The sequence below is a fragment of the Callionymus lyra genome, chromosome 10, assembly GCF_982586985.1.
Source record: "Callionymus lyra chromosome 10, fCalLyr1.hap1.1, whole genome shotgun sequence".
Lineage (NCBI taxonomy): Eukaryota > Metazoa > Chordata > Actinopteri > Syngnathiformes > Callionymidae > Callionymus > Callionymus lyra.
Window position 1 is genome coordinate 5,399,800 of NC_141827.1, and position 21,680 is coordinate 5,421,479.

A 21,680-nucleotide genomic window follows, 5' to 3' on the forward strand; every position below is an offset into this window, starting at 1 on the left:
AGCCAATAGCAAAGCTTCCCTCCAGACGCTCAGTGACCTGATGCTCGCTGGAGTGAAAACTGCTGACATCAGTCGACCACTGATCACGTTTCATCCCTGAAGGGAATCGACACACTTCAGGAAGCAGCTGCTCGAACCTCTTCAGCGTCAACATTTCAAACCTCCTGAACCAGCCAATGGTGAGCTTTCCCTCCAGATGGTTGGTCTCCATGACGACCCACAGCATCTGTCACTCAAGCCTCTTCACTGTGAGTCAGTGTGGGAAAGTGACATCGAGCTTCGACTCACACTGAGACACGCGCCCCCAAAATCGGACACACAATGGAGCCTGACCTTTGACCTGAAGACTTTAGAGCTTCACAAAAACTTTGCTGACCACGTCTGGACACGTTTTTATCTTCTGATCATCTGAACTTTATTTCTTCACAAAACTACTTTATTTAACATGAAAAATATTTTTTAATAAATGTTGCTAAATTATTTTGAATTTCTACAAATAATTCAATGATCATTGATTAATTTTTGTGGTCAAACAATGCCTGGTAATGATGATGTCATCAAAAGAAGACATTACAATATTTTATCTTAATGTTTTTAAAAACTTCTGGAGCTAAAACCATTTTTTTTATTGACTTTTGGTTGTAATTGAAGTGAAAATGTTTGTCAATAAAGTTTTGACTTTAAAGTCCTGGTGTGTGAAGATCAATTCTTATTGAAATGTTTGTTATTATATGATTTTATTTTGATTGTTTTATTTCTAAAATGTTTTAAAGTTTATCCTCTCGTCAAATTCCTGAGTAAGTGCTAGTATCTAGTGTGCAGACGAATGAGACACACTTGTGTTGTTGCTGCAGCAGCAGTTAAAAGAGTGTGAAACCTCTGCACCTTCAATGGAGCCTGACCTTTGACCTGAAGACTTTAGAGCTTCACAAAAACTTTGCTGACCACGTCTGGACAATATTTTATCTAATGTTTTCAAAAACTTCATATTTTTTATTGACTTTTGGTTGTAAGTAAAAATGTTTGTCAATAAAGTTTCGCCTTTAAGGTCCTGGTGTGTGTGATTGTTGTGACGTGTGTGATGAACGTGTGTCAAAGTCACTGATGTGATCATCAGGCAGCAGATCTACAGGGTCACCATGTTCCCACATCCTCACACACTCTCTTCATCTCCCCCAGTCCACCAGCTGTCCCCCTGAGACCTCACTATTGTCCCCGGAGCAATGAACATGTGACGCCCTCTTTTGTGTGAGCCTGCTCTCTGATTGGTGGAGAGTGTGAGAACCTTCATCCAGAGCTGGACTCACACATTGACATGGAGATGTGGGACTATAAAAGGAGGATGAAGCCAGCAGAGATGAGCTTCTCTCTACAGAGACCTCTACAGCTCACACATCCAGACATGGCACCTACAAGCACTGCAGCAAGCAGCAGTTCTCAGGAGCACCTGACTCTGAGCCACAAGGTAAATAGAAGAATCTCTCACACTTGATCTTTCAGCAGAAACCATCCAAGATGGAGCTAATATGAGCCTCCAGAACAAGTGTATTCATGACTGTCTTGTTCTTCCTCCAGCTCAGAAAGCCTCTGGTGGAGAAGTTACGCAGAGAGAGAATCAACAGCAGCATCGAGCAGCTCAAGTCTCTCCTGGGTCCAGAGTTCCTCAAACAGCAGCCAGACTCCAAGCTGGAGAAAGCAGACATCCTGGAGATGAGCGTCTGCTTCCTGAGCCAGCTGCAGCAGAAGAGCCAACAACAAGGACAACTGCTGAAGCTCTTCCACAAGCTTCAGTCCTCCTCTGAGGAGAAGCTGACAGAGACGGACTTCTCTCCTCTGAGCTCCACAGTCCAGACCAGCGTCACCACAGAGCAGAAGAGTGCGCTCGACAGCGCCCCCTGGAGGCCGTGGTAGACGCACACAGAGACTGGAGCTCAGAGATGACGCACTGAACTCTGGGAAATGTTCTTCACTTGTTCTTCTGTGTTCACAACAACTTGTTTGGATGAAGATGATGTTTGTGAAGGAAGTGACATCACTGATCTCTTCCAGTGAAGATGGAAACATGTCATCGTGCATGTTGCATGAATCTCAACTCACTTCTCGAGTGATTATTGATCCTTGTTCTTCCTGTATTGGAAGTTTGTTATTGATCGCTCTGATCACAAATGTGTGCTTTGAATTGACGACTGTTGTGATTGATTTTTCATCAATGGATGTGAACGTGATCTGTTTTAAGATCACAATGTTTCTTTGGATTTCTAAAGAGTGGATTGAATATCACAGTGTGACTATTTGTCAGTGACACACTTTGTGAGTCTCTACATGTCACTGATGTGATCAAATGCAGTGAAATATTGAACTTTGATTGACACTAATCACAAGTATTGATGGTCTTTTTCTAGACGTGGACTTCACTTCATGATGATCTGTTTTAAGATCACTTCTTATTCTTTTGTTGACAAAAGATTTGAATCATGTGTCAGTTCTACACTGATGATGGATTGTTTGTGTTTACAAAATGAGTGTTTTATAGACAACAATGTGATCTGTTTTAAGATCAATGTTCTGAGCTTTTCTACATTTGGATCAAATGTGTAAAGATGTTGACAGTGAGTTGATCCTCAAATACTGTCAGTGGTTTGTCTTTGATAAAGACGACTGAACCTTCACTCTCTCTGAGTACAGTGTGTCTTGTAGAAATCTACAAGTTGTTGTTGTGATGCATCATCGCTCTTCTTCATGGTTCCATCTTCTCATGGTTCCTTTGATCCACAAATAAATATTTCAATCACAATCTTTCTTCTCTCGACTCTATTTTCAGTAGAAATATCTGAACAAAGTCATGAAACACTTAAAGTGAATACATTATCCAAGAAACACATCTTTTTACAGTATGTTTAGGCAGAAAACAAACAACTTTAGACTTTCTTTACACAAACAGTGTCATTTCTTTTTGAGCCAATTCTGTGATGGTTCTGATAATTAACACGATAACGGCTATATACGTCTATAAAAACCACCTCTTGCAAAAATAGTTAATGAATGTTGTCGGATCATTTGAGGTTTGAAAAGTGCAAAGTACAGAGTACTTACTACTTCTGAGTGCAGAGTAGTGAAGACAGGGGGCAGCACTGTCAGGCCCCTCTTGAGCTAGTAAACCACGTGGAATAAATGTTTCTGGTATAAACCATTGCAGTATTTCGTATTTATTTTCCTTTAAAGTTTGTTGAGCTTTTTAATCAGCGTTTTTTAGTTTTATTAGGGAAAATGAGCAGAAATTGGTGTCAGCATTTTGAGACTCTCAAAAAAATTCATAAATCCTAAGACGTGTACATCCCTAATTATTTTATTTAATGTATTGTTCTTAGCTTCTTTTCTAAAGTGTTTACTGACAGCATCCAACCTTACACTGGTCGATTTGCCTTTATCCCTCTCCCACAAAAAAAGTTTAATTTGGAAAAAAGTAACTACATTAAAAAAAATGTTTTAAAGTTAGAAAAGGGTGGTTTTAATTCATTTTATTCTGTTAATTCTTTCCAAATAATTGCAATAGTTTATTTAAGTGTAAAAATAATATTACAATTACATCTGAATTAATTCCATTACACTCAACTAACCTATTACAATTATTTGCAAAAAGTACCACAATAATAGGAGTTAAACCCAACTTTCTCCAAACGTTTATTTTTTCTAGTGTAGTATGAAAAAAAAAAGGATCATGGTCACGTGTTTATGCTGCTTTCTGTTGACGACACGGGTCAAAAAAAAAGTCAGTGATAAATGATGAAAATAATAGTACATGTATTTCTTTCATGACGAGAATTAATTTTAGTTATATAGAGATTTTAGAAGAAAAAAATTAAATAAAAGATATTTCAGACACACCTTCTTCGCGCTTCCTCTGACTGGTTCGTGGCGCAAGCGTGACGTCATCACGTCGGCGACCATGGCGGAATGTCGCTCGGTTGACAGCAGCAGTACTTGTAGTAGTACTTGTAGTATTAGTAGTGATCCCACCATGGACAAGAGCATCACGCTTCCTCCGGACGAAATATTCCGCAATTTGGAAAACGCAAAGCGCTTCGCCATAGACATCGGTAACGTTTTAGCCCTTTTTCCTCCTGCTCTGGACTCTTGTTACTGTTAGCATCACAGCAGCTTGAGAATAACAACACATGTTGAAGGAAGTCAACAACAAGATTCTATAGTTTTTTTTATCTGTAAACCAGTTCAAACAAGTCGCCGACCAGCTAACTTGTATTCCTCTGATATATTTACAACATGTCATGTTTTTTACAAGAGAACATCTGTTTATATAGTTGGTAAAACTGCTAGTTGACGAGTTGTTGTTGAGCTAAACCTTCACTCAATGAAGTCTAATTTAAAAGTTCTCTCATGCATATCAAATTTGTGTTTTTTTGTTGCTATTTTGAACACGTGTTTGTTGCTCTTTCATCAGGAGGATCACTCACTAAACTCGCCTACTACTCGACAGTGCAGCACAAAGTGGCCAAAGTGCGATCATTCGATCATTCTGCGAAGGTAAACGCTGACATACAAACTGTTAACTATGTTTAACTATGTTTAACTCACTGATAACGTCTTTCACTGGAACCACACTTTCTCGCAAAATGGTTCATGTGTCCAACTTCATGGTTTTTGATGCAGTTTTATCTTTCTCTAGTTATCGGATCAAGGTTCTGTCGGTTTATCTTTTTAAAAATGTATATTTTTGGTCAATTCAGTTCTGTTTTTTACCATCATAACTAGGGATGTCATAAGATATTTGAGAGGACTATATAAATAAGCAAGTAAGTAATTGTTATTGTATAGCACTTTTCCAGACCAGGGTCACAAAGCGCTTAAACAATCAAAACAATATTCAATAAAGTATATACTTTAAAGGTCAAGATAATACTGAGAACACAACAGGAGTTCCAGAAAATCAAGGAAAAGTCTGAACAAATAAAATGTCTTAAGATGTTTCTTAAAGGAGTCAGTAGATCCATCAAGCGCAAATATACTATTGTACTATACTACAGGGTACTATAGGACTATATATAAATATGTCGTTTTTTAAAAGGTTTAGAGTTCAATAAAGTGTATTTAAAAACAAAAAAACAATAGAAAGGTAGTTGTGACTAACACAGTTTTTTGCAATTTTGTTTACTTTGCCCTAAAGTTAGTGTGGTTCGATACTGACTAATAAATACACACTTTAAGCACATATTTGCAGGAGTTGTTTGTTTTCAAGTATTTGCAGTTTACAAGGCTTCAAGTTCTACATTGTTTTTTTTACAACTGTATTTAAAGTAAATAAATAAATCTTCACTTTATTTCAATCTGTGTTAATTTGCTTTTCTCTTCACAATAGTCCCGTCACTTTATTTATGCAACCACAAGGAAATGCATTTGTTTAAATATGAATTAATTATTGTGTTACCGTAAAAAGGTACACATCTAGTCGGACTTGTTTTACTCGGAAGTTGTGATCTTGAGTGTGAGTCAGTGTTTTTTATGTTTTGTCTAAAGTTAATACAAGCAAAGATGATAAAATAACCAATTCTAATGGATTATATAACTTAGCTTATGATTTTATATATATATAAAAAAACACATTTTTTATATGCACAAGAAACGTGAACTTAATATTGTTTTAATAAATGTAATTTAATTGTTTTATTATTAATTATTCATTATGCATTTTATGGCAATTTATTAATTTTTTTTCAATTTATCATTTTATTTCTCTCTTTTTATTTTGAATTACATTATTTCTGTATTTTTCTCTGTAACGCCGACATGGTTTGCAGTGAAAGTTACGGATTAAAGGAACTGAATTGTTATTAATGTTGTATTTGGATAGTTGTGAAGATGGACTCGTAAAACAGATATATTTCACTTTATGGATGGATGGATGGAGAGTTGGATGGAATGATAATTGGACAGTTGGATGGATAGTTGGATGTATGTAAGGATAGTTGGACGGATGGATGGATGGATGGATGGATGAAACATAAAAAAATGTTCTGATATAATTTACAATCTTATTAAAAGGAAATGATCTTCTCCTGATCTTCTCCTGATGTTCTCCTCATCTTCTTTTGATCTTCTCTTGATCTTCTCTTGATCTTCTCCATCTTCTCCTCATATTCTCCTCATCTTCTCCTGATCTCCTGATCCTCCTGTGTTCCAGGAGGCCACCAGCGACAAACTCTATGAGATATCCGTCCAAGAGGAAGTGACCGCTCGTTTGCACTTCATCAAGTTTGAAAATGCTTACATCGAGACGTGTCTGGACTTCATCAGAGACCATCTGGTCAACACGGACACCAAAGTCATCAAGGCCACGGGCGGAGGAGCTCACAAGTTCAAAGAGCTCATCGAGAAGAAGCTGGGACTGGAGTGAGTATCGTCACGGCAACAGTGTTTGTGGTGTGACGGGAAGATGAGAGTGTGGTTCTTACAGTGTGGACAAGGAGGACGAGATGACCTGCCTCATCAAAGGATGTAACTTTGTGCTCAAGAACATTCCTCACGAGGCTTTTGTTTACTCCAAACACGCCGACACAGAATTCAGATTTCAGACGACGAATCCAGACATTTTCCCGTATCTGCTCGTCAACATCGGCTCTGGAGTGTCTATAGTCAAGGTACAGCTGTCGTCTATTGGTTTCTACCTCTATTCTACTAATGCTACTATTACAATTACTACTACCGTATTACAATTACTACTACTACTATCACGCTAGTGCTACTATTACAATAACTACTACATTATTACAATTTCTACTACTGCTTCTACTATCACACTACTACTACTATTAAAATAACTACTACCTTATTACAATCACTACTACTGTCTATCACGCTGCTACTACTACTATTACAATAACTAGTACCTTTTTACAATCACTTCTATCACGCGGCTACTACTACTATTACAATTACTACTACCAAATACTACTACTGCTTCTACTATCACGCTACTACTACTATTACAATAACTAGTACCTTATTACAATCACTAATACTACTATCACACTGCTACTACTACAATTACAATAACTACTACCTTATTACAATAACTACTACCTTATTACAATAACTTCTACCTTATTACAATAACTACTACCTTATTACAATAACTACTACTACTACTATCACGCTACTAGTTCTATTACAATTACTACTACCTTATTACAATTACTACTACTACTACTACTATCACGCTACCACTACTAATACAATTAGTACTACCTTATTACAATTACTGCTACTACTACTATCACGCTACTACTGCTATTACAATAACTACTACCTTATCACAATTACTACTACTACTATCACGCTAGTGCTACTATTACAATTACTACTACCTTATTACAATTACTACTACTGCTTCTACTATCATGCTACTACTACTACCTTATTACAATTACTTCTACTACTACTACTATCATGCTACTACTACTATTACAATTACTACTACCTTATTACAATTACTACTACTGCTTCTACTATCACGCTACTACTACTACCTTATTACAATTACTTCTACTACTACTACTATCATGCTACTACTGCTATTACAATAACTTCTACATTATTACAATTACTACTATTACTACTACTAGCACAAATTCAACGTTACAATAATGTGACTTTCTTTAAGGTCCTCTCGACCATAACATTATGACCACCTGCCCAGTATTGTCTCACCTTTTTTTTCGACCTTCTATATAATTCATTCTTACCAAAAACATCTCCGTCCACAGGTGGAGTCGGAGGACAAATTTGAAAGAATCGGTGGAAGCTCTATAGGTGGAGGGACCTTCTGGGGCCTCGGAGCTTTACTCACCAAAACCAAGGTTTTAATCAAACGCATGTTTTCGTTTGGATCGGTTTTCACCAAGGAGTTCATACGTTCGACTGCAGAGATTTGACGAGCTGCTACAGCTGGCCTCCAAAGGACAACACACCAATGTGGACATGTTGGTCAAGGACATCTACGGGGGGTCGTATAGCTCCCTGGGGTTGACCGGGGATCTCATCGCCAGCAGTTTTGGGAAGTCTGCGACCGTTGACAGAGGTGAGAGTCTGGATTTTAAACTGATGTAAGACTCGACTCTCCTGACTCGCATGTAGTAAATGTTTATCTCTTCAAGATGCAGTAAGTTCTTCATCATGACCATGTTTTCAACTTATTACTTTATAAAGTTGCTCTGAAATCTGGGCGAACGAGAGGTTACGAGAGTCCATTATGACATAATAATGGCTTCACTCCGCCTCCAGCTGTTATCACGCCCCACTTTGTTTATACAATGAGTCCCTTGGAGGTGGGGACTTTCGGGATTGATGACGCACGGTGACAAACCTCCATGTTTTACCAATGTTTTCAGTGGGCGGAGCTTAAGATCATTTTCTTATTTCAATGAAAAGAAAGTTTTGTACAAACAGACACTAATGATCACAACAACGCACACTTAAATTAACACATTAGTTAATCTATCGTACTCCTGCCACTATTACTCTCACTACTACTACTGATACTTGTACTCCTGCCACTATTACTCTCACTACTACTACTGCTACTGCTGCTACTACTTACGCTAATACTCTTTATACTTCTACTAGTTTATACCACTACTACTAGCACGACTAACACTACCACAACTACAAATACTAGTAATACTGCTACTACTACTACTACTATGTACTATGAATATTACCAGAACTTCTACTTTTTACCACCAGTACTAATACTTATAGTTTCTACCACTACTAAATCTTACTACTAATTATTCTACTGATACTTACCACCGTTACTATGGCTAATAATAGTAAAACTTTAACCAATACTATTAATACTTGCGACTAAAATATTTACAAAGACACGTTAGACTCTCTTTACTTCTCTCAAAACTCCTTCATACATGAAGTTCTTGCTGCTGAGCTTGTAGTTTCTAGACGAGGATGAGTCGGCACTCTTGTGTTTCCACGACTGATGATCGATGCGCTTTAACAAGATATTGATGTTTTATGAGAAGATTCCTGGCATTGGTCCACGATAGGATTGTGTGGTGAAAGTGAAATGAACAGAAAAGAAGGACAAACGGTGAAATGACATTGTTTGTATCGACTCCCCCTTCACAGACTTCTCGAAGGAGGACATGGCCAAGAGTTTGCTGCACATGATCAGCAACGACATCGGTCAGCTGGCCTGTCTCTACGCCAAACTTCACAAGCTGCCCCGGGTTTACTTCGGAGGGTTCTTCATCAGAGGACACCCGGTCACCATGCGCACCATCACCTACAGTATTAACTTCTTCACCAAGGCACGAACCTTCGCCTTCACACGTCCGCACGTCGTAGACAACCCTGACGCTTATCTGTCTTCTTATCTCCAGGGTGAAGTTCAGGCCTTGTTCCTGAGACACGAAGGATACCTCGGCGCGATAGGAGCATTTCTTAAAGGAGCAGAAGAAGACAGTGAGAGAACGTCTTGGGGCAATAACGTGAAGCTCGTCATATGTATTCGTACGGTGGTCCCTAGGGGTACAAACAGAACATCAGATCAACACAACCAAAGATGTAGTTGGAGGCACTTATTATTTAAACAGTGAACTCCCATGATGCCTTTCTACACACGACTCCATTTAGTGACGGCTGATTGGTCGCTAAGTCATTGTCAAATTGACAAAACTGTGTTTAAAGTCGACATCTAATGTGCCTCGTGGAACCTGTTCAGGTCACCGTTCCTGAGAGGGTTGTCGAGAGAGATGGCAACTCGTTTGTAATGTAGAGTTTGCAAATAAATCCGGTTAATTTTAACGTGGAAAAAGTTGAAGAATTATATTGTATATTAAAATTATATATACAGTATTATACACGTTACAGTTTGGACACACCCTCTCATTCAATTTGCTCTCTAAATTTATATTAGATTTAGATTATGACTGAAGACATCAAAACTATGAATGAACAGACGTGGAATTATGTACTCGACAAACAAATGTGAAATACCTGAAAACCTGTCTCGTAGTCTAGTCTTGAAGTTGTTTTTTTTTTTTTTAGACTTTTAGCATTTTCTAGATGAATTCAACAAGTTTTCCTCCCGACATGCTCTTCACTTCAAAGGTGTGTCTTGTCTGGAATTTCTGGACTATTTAATGGAGTTGGTCCGTCGGTTTTGTTGTGCAGAAAGTCATGTTGAAACTTACTGGACGACTGTTAGAATTCATATTATGATGAGAACTACTCGCTAAATTAAGAGAAACCAGTCACCATCGTTACTTTAAGAACCTATGTTCAGTCCGACCAGAGAAATGCAAAAACGATATATATATATTTTTTATATAAAGCTGATACAAGTTCCTCTGAATCCGTCTCTAGATCCGAACCAGTACAGCTGGGGAGAGAACTTCGCGGGGAGCTCCGGCCTGATGAGCATTTCTCCAGACATGAATCCGATGCAGCGAACCCGCAGTGGAACGGTGCGTCTCATATCTCAACCCAAAAAAAAACAAACCCGTCACCAATTCTCTTGATCCCACATATACTGGTCATAGTTCATCTGCTTTCTGATGTTGTTTTTCATTTCCTCCCCAAACTTTCTGTCTCCTTCATCCTTCAGTTCACTGTGAGTATTTTCCATCTGCTCGTCTTGAGTGTGAGGTTTGATGCTGCACCACCGTTGCTGTGTGTCGACGCTCACTCGGGATGCTCCTTGTTCGGCTCTCGCTTCACAAACTTCACTAACATTCTACACATTTGTCAAGAAAAACAGAAAACCTTCAATTTTTTCTCCTTCCCGTTAGAACAAATGTTGTAGTTGTTTTGCGTTTGCAGTGTTGAGTGACTTGAGAACTGTCTATCCTAGGAGTCTTGTTACTGACTGAAAGGTTTTTATTTTGAAAGAAAGTGTTTTATTTTGAAAAGAAGGCCTGATTTTCTATGACATTACAGGAGACTGAGACTCAAAAGAGTCAAAATCCTTGTTGAAGTCAATTTTACTCCAAAAAAAACATGTTAACAAGTAAAAACGAGTCAAATTCCAAGTTTAAGAAACAAAATATCTGTTTCAAAGTCATCATTTCAATCAAATAACAAATAATGCTGAAAACACAAACGCACTCGCACAGTTTTCTGAGGTCTCAAAGTTTCTAAATGCTGTGAGACTCACAAATGCAGAACCAAATCGTCGACATACAATCAAATATACATTGATGCAAATACACGACCATCTTTAGTCCAGAGCTCTTGCTGAGTCAGCGTTATGGTGGGACGTGTTTTTAAGGAACTCTATTTTAAGTTTTTTGTCAGTCATGACTTTCTTTCTCTTCGGTCGGTTCATGGAAAAGATGCCGACGTTTCTTTATTCTTATACAACTTTTTGAGCGGCCTTTTCAAAAGGGCCGGATGATGAAATGTCAATCAAACTCAACTACCATTAATATCACGTAACCCACTGTTGGAGTGATTTAAATGTAATATTTACTTTAACCAAAAGTTCAATTTCTTTTAATTAAACTATCTCAACGATGAAAAAGTCAATATCTCTCCGTCTATATTTATTTAACTTTTCTTAATTTAGGAAGGCAAGACTTATTAATATTTAAAACATGATACACTCCATCTTAGAAAGTAAAGTATTCATTTAGAGTTTTATTGAAACACTTTTTAACAGCCGTCTGTCTGGTTGAAGTGCCTCAGAATTCAGCAGCGACCGAAGCTCTTTGTTCATCTTCTCTACCGTCATTTACAGTTCGACATGTTGGAGATGGATCGACTGGAAAGGCAGCTGGTCAACCTGCCTCTCCTGCTGGACCCGTCCTCGTACATCCCCGACACCGTGGACCTCACCAGGGACGCCCCGGCGCGGGAATACTGGCTCTTCTGCTTCCAGGAAGCCCTGGATGGGGTACGGCTTTCATCTTGGGTCACTGTTAGGAATTTAAAACCTATCATATGTTGATTTTTAACTGCATAGAATCAGTTTAAATCCAAAACTTTGCCTGCGATGCATCTTGTACATCTCACTTTATCTCTTTTATATTTATTTAATTCGTATTTTCTGATTCGTGGGAGCAGGTGGTCAAGAGGGCCGTGGCGAGTCAGCCGGACATGCCCGAGGCGACGGAGCGAGCCGAGAAGTTCCGTCAGAAGTACAGACACAAGCTGGAGGCCTTCCGACACCAGCCCTGGTAAAAAGAACCAAAAACCTGCCAATGATTGTTTGCCTCAGTAGAGTAAACCTTCTTTCCTTCTCTGCATTAGTTCATGTTTTCATGCCTCTGCTAACCACCATGAAGCTTCTGGATTTAAAAGAAATAATAACACATTTAAAGTCGGTTATTTCTTACGCTGAGTCAACAGTCAACAAGGAGAAAATAAACATGCTTAGATTTTACATTGGCTTATAACCGGGGTCCCCAACCTTTCGTACCACAGATCGATTTTAATGTCAGCACGAACCGATGGATATAAACGAGATCTTTGTGTCTCCTAGCGTTTGGAGACTTTGTGCTAACGTGTGAGCTAGTTTGAGTTTAAGCATTATTTGCGTGGAATGAGGCTCTAAAACATACATTTTGTTTCTAATTAAATATGTTTCACTCATTTTTTACTTATTAGCAGGTGTATATTTTCTTTATTTAACACGACCCTGAGTTGACTTGTCAAGAGCTACAGGCTCATGTTATTTCTAAGAAAAACTTGGGCCTCATGTTCAAAGAAGTTCGTGGATCTTCTACTAAATACGGTCGGACACTAAAATCCAGAAAATGGGTCACGTACAAAAATGCTTTATCAAAAGAGACGATGACAAACGTCTTAAAAGGGAGTTTAACAAGAAAAAACTGTAAATCGTTAACTTGAAGAACTGAGTAGTGATTATGATGAAGATCGTCTGAGCTTCTTATGAATGTGTGGCACAGCCTCGCAACACACGAACATTCTTATTACATTTATAAAATAAAAGAGTTTTCTTTACAAATTAGAAATGAACAAATCATGTGACGATGTATTTATATAACTGAGTTTTTCCAGGAGATCACTCCGATCTCGTGGAAACTTTAGCTGCAGCTTCACTTTGATCAAACGTGATGTTTGTTCACAAGAACGTCTGTGACTCTCGTAGACTTGAAGCATCAGACGCTGATCCTTGTGTTCATTATATTATAAACAAGCTCATAATTCCTTTACATTTGTTTCTGAATAGCGTGAAATAGTGGATTAAAATATTCAGCATTAAACGATCAATGTTGTCTTGATAAAAACAGATTACCCGTTTAGTCATTGAGAACATATTTATTTGTTTGTGCATAATTTAATATCCACTCGTGTTACTACAAACACTTGTGTGTGTGTTAATTTTTAACATTTTAATGTAACTCTCAACATATGTAGTGAGGCTGACATGCACTACAAACGTGTCAGGAAGTCCAACCTTTTTTAACACTCTTTTAATTATTGATACATATGGACTTTGACGTGCAAAAGAATGTCCTTGGTTTTTTACGCGTACGACCCCTTAGTACAATGAGGCCCCTGGTCTTCTTTCAGACAGTAATACTCAATAGAGCAGGAACTATACAATACAGTAACAAATGGAGCGGGGGGTTGGGGGCCACTGGTTTATAGCCTCCATGTTGATTCTCCAATGATCCGGACGACATGAATCTCTCGGCCTTGGTTGTGTCTGTCAGTGTTTGTGTGTGTTTGTGTGTGTTTGTGTGTTTCTCTCTGGCTAACGTAGAATGCTTCTCTTCTCACCCAGCGTTTACGGATCCCTCACTGTCAGAAGTCTCTTAGACACCAGGGAACACTGTTTAAACGAGTTCAACTTCCCCGATCCATACTCCAAGGTCTGAGTCAATTCCATCAACAACCTTTTTTTTTTTTTTGAAAAGCATGTGTGGTGCAACCTGTATGGCGTTCATTATGGGATGTAGTTCCCTGAAACTCTCCTTGGCTGGTGTCGCGTCTCATCTGACGCGACAGATTGTGCTTCGGCTCGAGGATCAATAATCATTAAAGACGCGCAAGAGTCGATCCACACATCAGAGTGACTTTCATAGTCCTCTGGCAGTTTTGCAAGTTGAGTTCTTACAGCTTCTCTGCAGCAAGTGGGCGGGGCTTAGGTCTGACATTCTCTCCTGCAGTGGAGAAGATTATTTTTTTCTGATACACTTAAATATTTCCACATTTATTTTCACAATACTGTATCTTTCTTTCAATATTAATAATTACAATTAGAAATTGACAATTAAAATGCCTATGTTCAGAATTCAACTTTTTTTCTCGGTCATTATTTTTCCCGCCGCTAGATGGCAGCAGTCATCACCTCTTCTGCATCTAGCAATGAAATCCTGCGAGATCCCGTAGATGACTGAGGACGAGAGGATACAGTGACTCCAGAAGCTCTTAAAGCTGATATTTGGACATATTTTGGTTTCAAAACGAATTAAAGCAGTTACGACTTCGTCAAGAGTCATGTGGTCCAGAATCAAGTACTAGGAAAATACTACAACTATATCGTTGTACTTAAAGTTTCCCCTGTATCGTGATGTGTATCGTATCAAAAGATTATTAAAAATACACATAGTTTTAGTGGATGCGTTACAAGATGTAGCAGCTGTGATTATGATGAAATGGATCAGTAAAGTTCACCAAGTCCAGGCTGTATCCACCTTATGACACAAACCTTTGAGTAAACATCGATTAAAAGCTTCAGTTTGCACTGTAGCCATGAGCCTTATTGTGTCTTCTATTCCAAAGCTGTTGTTCCAAGTCTGTCTGTTTGCAGATCAAACAGAGAGAGAACGACATGGCTCTGAAGTACTACCAGAGGGTCCTGGACTCCCTGGAGAAGCTGAGTTGGGAGGAGCGACAGTTTGCTCTCGCCCGGGGGGTTCTGGCCGGGAACGTGTTCGACTGGGGAGCCAAGGCCGTGTCGGAGTAAGAGGATCTTCAGACACGAACATAGATACCAGTTAGAGACGCAACAAACGCAGTTGGTTGATGCAACAAAACACAAGGACAACCAGAATCTGCAGCACAATATTGATACTTGATGATGAGCCTCAGACTGTCTCAGAACTTTGTGTTTGTCAACAATTCTGTTTTTACTTTTATCAATTTAAGATATCCACTTCCCAGATTTTAAAGATGATTAATCACTTTTTTTACACTTGTTTTTCATTTTCCTATTTACTGTAGAGAATTTAATTAAAACTAACTCAGATCCCCAAAATCTGAACGATAAACTGAAGCAAACACAGTTAATATACACGTTAAAACTATTAGAAAAAACAGAAAAGGTAAATATATGAAGAAGAATCTAAACTATTTTACTTTTCTAAAATATAGTGTAGGTTTGTTTGAATCTACATCACACAACAGTGCAAGGAAAAACTCTCCGTAAACATTTTAGATTTTATTTAAAAAAGGGAAAAGGCTTTCATTTAAATGTCAGCGCGGGGACTAACTGAGCTCAATAACAATCAACTTTCCATTCAAAACCTTTTCATGAATTGATATACAGGGTGTCCCAAAAAATGTATACAATTTTTGAATCGTTATAACTTATTAAATGTATGTATTTTGACTTGTAAATGAGATACGAGGGAAAGAATGCACATTTTAAAGAATTTGAGAGTCAAATATACATATTTTAATCCAGATGGTTCACATCACGGTGAAAGTGAGGAGGTGCAGCGTCTTGCTGGATGTAGAACTCAACATCTCCAAACTGTTCTCGGAGGCGCGTCGCAACAAAGTCTTGTATCATGTGGAGATAGTGTAGCTTTCAAAGGAGAACTGTTACGATAAGCTCTCTGGCTGATGGATAGTAAGTAATCGTTATTTGTAAAGCGCCTTTCTAGACCAGGGTCACAAACGCTTTAACAATCAAAAACAATACACAGTGAAATATATCATTTAAAAGATCAAGACACATAAGACAAACACAGAAATTCAGGGAAAAGCACAAAGAAGAATGTGTTAAGATGTTTCTTGAAGGAGTCAGTAGATCATCAAACACAGAGATGGTTCCAAAGCTTAGGAGCAACAGTCTGGAAGGATTTCTCTCCTCTGGTCCTGAACCGTGTTCAGGAACCATCAGTAGATTCTGATCCACAGACCTCAGAGCCCGAGCTGGGGTGTAAGTCTGGATCAGATCACTGATGGAAGGTCTGACCATGAATAGATCTGAAAGTAAGAACCAGAATTTTAAAATGATCCTGAAAGAAACTGGCAGCTAGTCAAGAGTTTTAATGATCGGGGAAATGTGAGTTCTTCTACTAGAGCGGTTCAGAATTCTGGCTGCAGAGTTTTGTGTTAACTGCAGACGAAAAGCTCCGTCTTATTATAACTTATTATTAACTGTTAATATTTAAAGAGTGTATACATTATGTTGGGACTCCCTTTATATATTATGTTGTATATAAGGTTACATTACACATGTTTTTTCTCCATATTTGTCGTCTCTCAACAGTTGCTAAACATTACTATAGAAGATGATTCCGTAAACTATGACATTTGATTCTCCGTCTGTAAATGACAATTTATTTTTATGTTTCAGCGTCCTCGAGTCCGATTCCGAGTTTGGGTTTGAAGAAGCAAAAAAACAGTTGGAAGGTACCAGTGCTGCTTTTAAAATGTATTAAACATGAGATGTATGAGACCCTTATATCGTCCGGCCTGTGTCGACGAGACGGCTGTTGTCAGTATGTTTTTATGAGTCAAGATCCAAACTCACTTGTGACCCTGTATGTTGATGAGACTCTTGTTAGCGGCTGATTTCACGCATGTCTGTGTTATTAGACATGTGGTCATCATGTCTCTTCTGTCCCGTCAGAGCGACCGTGGCTCGTGGATTCTTACAACAGGTGGCTTCAGAGGCTGAAGGTGAGACTCCTCTAAGGACCGTGAGGATTCAAGCTCACGGTGGGTCTCTTGCAGGGCCCCCCCCACAAGTGTGCCTTGTTCTTCGTGGACAACAGCGGCATGGACATCATTCTCGGGGTGATGCCGTTCGTCAGGGAGCTGCTCTCTCGAGGAACGGAGGCAAGAGAACCGTGTTTGTATACTTTTAACGACGGGTTGCTGGAGTGATGTTCTCTCACTGTTGTTCAGGTGGTGTTAGCCAGCAACTCTGCTCCGGCGCTCAACGACGTGACCAACGGTGAACTGCAGATACTGACGGAGAAGATAGCTGCCATGGATCCGGTCATCCAGTGAGTTTTGGTTATAATTTAGTTGAAAACTTCATTTATAAGACAAGATAACTTGATCCTGGAAGAAACTGGCAGCCAGTGAAGAGTTTTAAGGATCGGAGAAATGTGAGTTCTTCTACTAGAGCGGCTCAGAATATCTGGCTGCAGAGTTTTGTATGAACTGCAGGCGAGACACATCCTTCTTGTTTAGACATGAAATAAACTGTTACAGACCATAGTCCACACCATAAAGAGATTCCAGGTAAATTCAAGTGATGTTCCACTGCAACATGAGGATTTTCCGGTGCCCAGTAAATGTATTGAGACATTCAATTTAAACCTCCAGATGATTTTATGAGGGAATTCATTATCATCCAGCCAGGGTACCAGTGCCTTTGGTTGGTTATATTTAGTTGAAAACTTAATTTATACAACAAGATAGTCATTTACTTGTCCCACAGTGAGGACGTTTTTGTTGTCACAGCAGCAAGATTAGAATAAATAAATAGAATAAATGTAAAGTACACACGTGTACTGGTGAGGACCAAAAGAAAATGAAAACTTGTCAATAAGAAGGAAATGTTTATTCATCTGATTTTCTCAGACTCTTGGGTTGTTTTCGGTGTTTTCTAGACCGTTTAAGTTTTTATTTTATTGGCTATTGTTTTGATTGTTTAAGCGCTTTGTGACCCTGGTCTGGAAAAGCGCTGTACAAATATAAATGACTTACTTACGTTTTTGTTTATGGTTGCAATGCCATTTCCAAACGCTAGGTGACACTAAACACCTACAGAGATCAGCAGCACTTCAGGATCAGACACTTATCAGCAGGATAACAACACAGGATTCTTGTAAAATAATGAAAATAATGAAATGTGAACTAAAGCAGTATAATGAAATAAAAACAAAAAAATCAATAGAAAAAAAACAGGGCAGTCATTCTGCAGAGCCTTATGTCAGTTTGAATAAAGTTTAAAACACTTTTCATGACCCTTGTCCTTCAGGTCTGGATTGCAGGAGGACCGCCTGACGCTGATCCAAAGTGGTTCCAGTTCTCCCTGTTTGGATCTGAGGTTTGTGTCTTTTTTTTCTTCTACTTTGACCGTGATGTTGTTTGGTTTACACTGCTGCAATTACACCGTCCGAACACTGGGGGGAGCCAGTAACAACTATGTCGTATGGTTCTTGACTGCAGTTTGATATAAACCGCGATAAAAGATTATTATGAATAAATAAATGTATTTCAGAATCAGAAAACTTGTATTGCCAGTGTTGTAAACACAACACAAGATTCTGTTGTAGCAGTAGAGAATATAAAAATAAAATAATACGAATGAATTCTATTGTATTTATTTTATTTATACTTTATAAATTAAATTAATGAAATAAAATAAATCAAAATTAAATTAATATACATATTAACATAAAACTGCATGTAAAGACATTATTAATTATTAGAAATAATGATTGATTACTTAAAATAAAATACATAAAATTACATTTAATTATACAATATTAATGTACGGTAAACATAATTAAATGTATGAATAAAAAAAACAACAACAGTTGATTCAAATAAAAGACCAAAAGTAGAAAAACGTACATGAATAAATCATAAATAATTAAATGTACAAATAAATAAATGTATATTTACAGGTAAATAGCACCGTACTTCAACAAAGTCACTTGTTTATTTCGACCTTTTTATACTCGTACATTCTTTTATTTATACCTTTATAACCGTCATTTATCGCCGTAGGACGCCAGAGTTTACGCTTAAACCATTGTTGTCTTTTCTCTCAGCCGTCTGGACAAGGTTCTGGCCATGGTGGTGCGGGAGCGTAAGACGGACCTGGTCATCATCGAGGGAATGGGTCGAGCCATCCACACCAACTACTTCGCCAAGCTGTCCTGCGAGAGCCTCAAGATGGCCGTCATCAAGAACTCCTGGCTGGCCGACCGGCTGGGGGGGAAGCTGTTCAGCGTGGTCTTCAAGTACGAGGTGCCCGAGGAGAAGCCCGTCCCCGGGTCCGTGGCGCTGACCCTCTTGTGAAGGGGGGCCCCGGCCCCGGCCCCGGCCCCGGCCCCGGCCCCGGCCCCGGCCCCGAGCAGAAGAAGCCAAAGAAGAGATTAGCTGCGGCTCTGAATGTACGTGGAGATGATTGTGTGTCATGGACCTGCTGAGAGAGACTCGTGGACTTCGCCTCTTATCAAAAGTGTACTTAAGGTAATCGACCATAACATTATGACCACCGGCTGTGAACAGCCACATGGTCGGTTGTTGTATCGAAGGTGCTTCAATCGACGCTAACGACGTTTTACTGTCAATATTAATGCAACATAAAGTTCTTAATCTGAATCTGATGACTTCCACTGACTGCTCTGGTTCCCTGCCGTCTGCCCGTCCGCCCTCGCCATCTTGACCTCGCCATCTTGACCCTCGCCATCTTGACCCTCGCCATCTTGACCCGGGTCAACTTGACCCACGTCACGGAACCCTGAGCCCGAGACCGTCGCGCTTCATGATCGATCCTCGCTAGAAGTGTTAGTGGTCATAATGTTATTGCAGATTCACGTCAATCATTGAAAGTGTATCGAACGCTGCCTCAACTTGACCACAGGGTGTCGCTGTAACACAGCTATTAAAGCGTCCAAATCAAAGGTAAAGTCGAACAATAATCGCATCTGGAGGCGGAAAAAAAAAACGAGGTGAGATTTTTTCAAATCTTTGATTGGAGTTTGTAAGATGTACATAGAAGACTCAGTGTATTTATGATCATTTTCACCAACATTCTGACAATCATTTCTTTTATTTATTTAAATAAAGTTCTCCATTTCAGCGTGTGTGTGAGAGGAGGAGCATGAAAGAGAAGAAGCCTCTGGCTGCAGGAGACCAGACACCCTGGTTCGTGCTGCTGGTTCCATCCCTGCTGTGGAGCCTCTGAGCTGATAATGTATGTGGAGCCCCAGCAGGGGGTCCCTCTGCTTTTCATCTCCACACTGCCGCACACACACACACTCACACACACACACTCAGATGCTCGAGTGGATTTAGTGACATTATATGATCTTTTCTCATCCCTCACTCCCTCAGTTTAGGCTTCACTCGTGGTGTTGACTTCCTCTCAGCTCAGGGACCTTCATCAAAGAAGCTGAGCCGAGGGCCAGAAATCTGAGGTTTTCACACCAGTTCAACGTCCTTTGATACTTTTTTTTTATTATTACTTCTAAACTTATAACTGGAGCTTCATTTGTAAACATGACAGACGCTTTCTGAAGGTCTGGAGTCTAATGACTGACAGCGATTCTGAGGAATGTGTGGATCTGTCCATGAATGATGATGAGGCAGGAAGGCTTGTTTTTATTAGTATTTAATAGATGCAACCGCTTCCTGTTTTAGTTTTACTATATATTTTTAAATGTATTATTAACTTCTTTATTTTTTTATTAGTTTATGTTTATTTTTATTAGTCGTGCAGTATTTGTTAAAGTACATTCTTTGTAGGATCTGCTGCAGTATTAGTGATAATTAAAATAATGTTTTTTAGTTGTTCAGTAGTAGTACAGTGGTATTGTAAATATTGACACGATACTTCTGAGTATTAGTTTATTCTTAGCATGATTCTTGTAGTAATTATTGCAGTATTAATTACACTAGTAAAATGATAGTAGTAGTAGTAGTTGTACTGTTTGTGTAGTAGTTTCACAAGTAAGTTTCTCAGAAGTTTTTGTACGTATCGATAGTAAATACAACATTAGTAGTACTTGGACTATCGTAAGTAAACGTTACAATAGTTGTAGTATTTCAGTAGTTCTACATTTTAACATTAGTTATCGTCAGTTGTCAATACTACACAAGTAGAAGTATCAGTAGTAAATACTAAATAAGTAGCAGTATCAGTAGTAAATACTAAATAAGTAGTAGTATCAGTAGTAAATACTAAAGAAGTAGTAGTATCAGTAGTAAATACTAAAGAAGTAGTAGTATCAGTACTTAATACTAAAGAAGTAGTAGAATCAGTAGTAAATACTAAATAAGAAGTAGTCTAAGTAGAAAATACTAAATAAGTAGTAGTATCAGTAGTAAATACTAAATAAGTAGCAGTATCTGTAGTAAATACTAAAGAAGTAGTAGAATCCGTAGTAAATACTAAATAAGAAGTAGTCTTAGTAGTAAATACTAAATAAGTAGTAGTATCAGAAGTAAATAATACATAAATAGTAGTATCAGTAGTAAATACTAAATAAGTAGTAGTATCTGTAGTAAATACTAAAGAAGTAGTAGAATCAGTAGTAAATACTAAATAAGAAGTAGCCTTAGTAGTAAATACTAAATAAGTAGTAGTGTCTGTAGTAAATATTAAAGAAGTAGTAGTATCAGTAGTTAATACTAAATAAGAAGTAGTCTTAGTAGTAAATACTAAATAAGTAGTAGTATCAGTAGTAAATGCCAATGAAGTA

General features: G+C 38.4%; 1 protein-coding gene across 1 annotated transcript; it reads left to right on the plus strand.

Annotated features, from left to right (window-relative positions):
* Window positions 1-3,946: 3,946 nt before the first annotated feature.
* Window positions 3,947-19,972, plus strand: pank4 (pantothenate kinase 4 (inactive)). The gene is made up of 19 exons (XM_087800714.1): window positions 3,947-4,097; window positions 4,460-4,542; window positions 6,197-6,405; window positions 6,470-6,653; window positions 7,779-7,871; window positions 7,939-8,092; window positions 9,157-9,338; window positions 9,411-9,492; window positions 10,396-10,496; window positions 11,768-11,923; window positions 12,094-12,206; window positions 13,781-13,868; window positions 14,810-14,961; window positions 16,586-16,641; window positions 16,862-16,911; window positions 16,966-17,070; window positions 17,140-17,240; window positions 18,224-18,292; window positions 19,023-19,972. The coding sequence occupies exons 1-19, from the start codon at window positions 3,947-3,949 to the stop codon at window positions 19,270-19,272; spliced, it is 2,379 nt and encodes a 792-aa protein (XP_087656840.1). The 3' UTR covers window positions 19,273-19,972.
* Window positions 19,973-21,680: the final 1,708 nt, after the last annotated feature.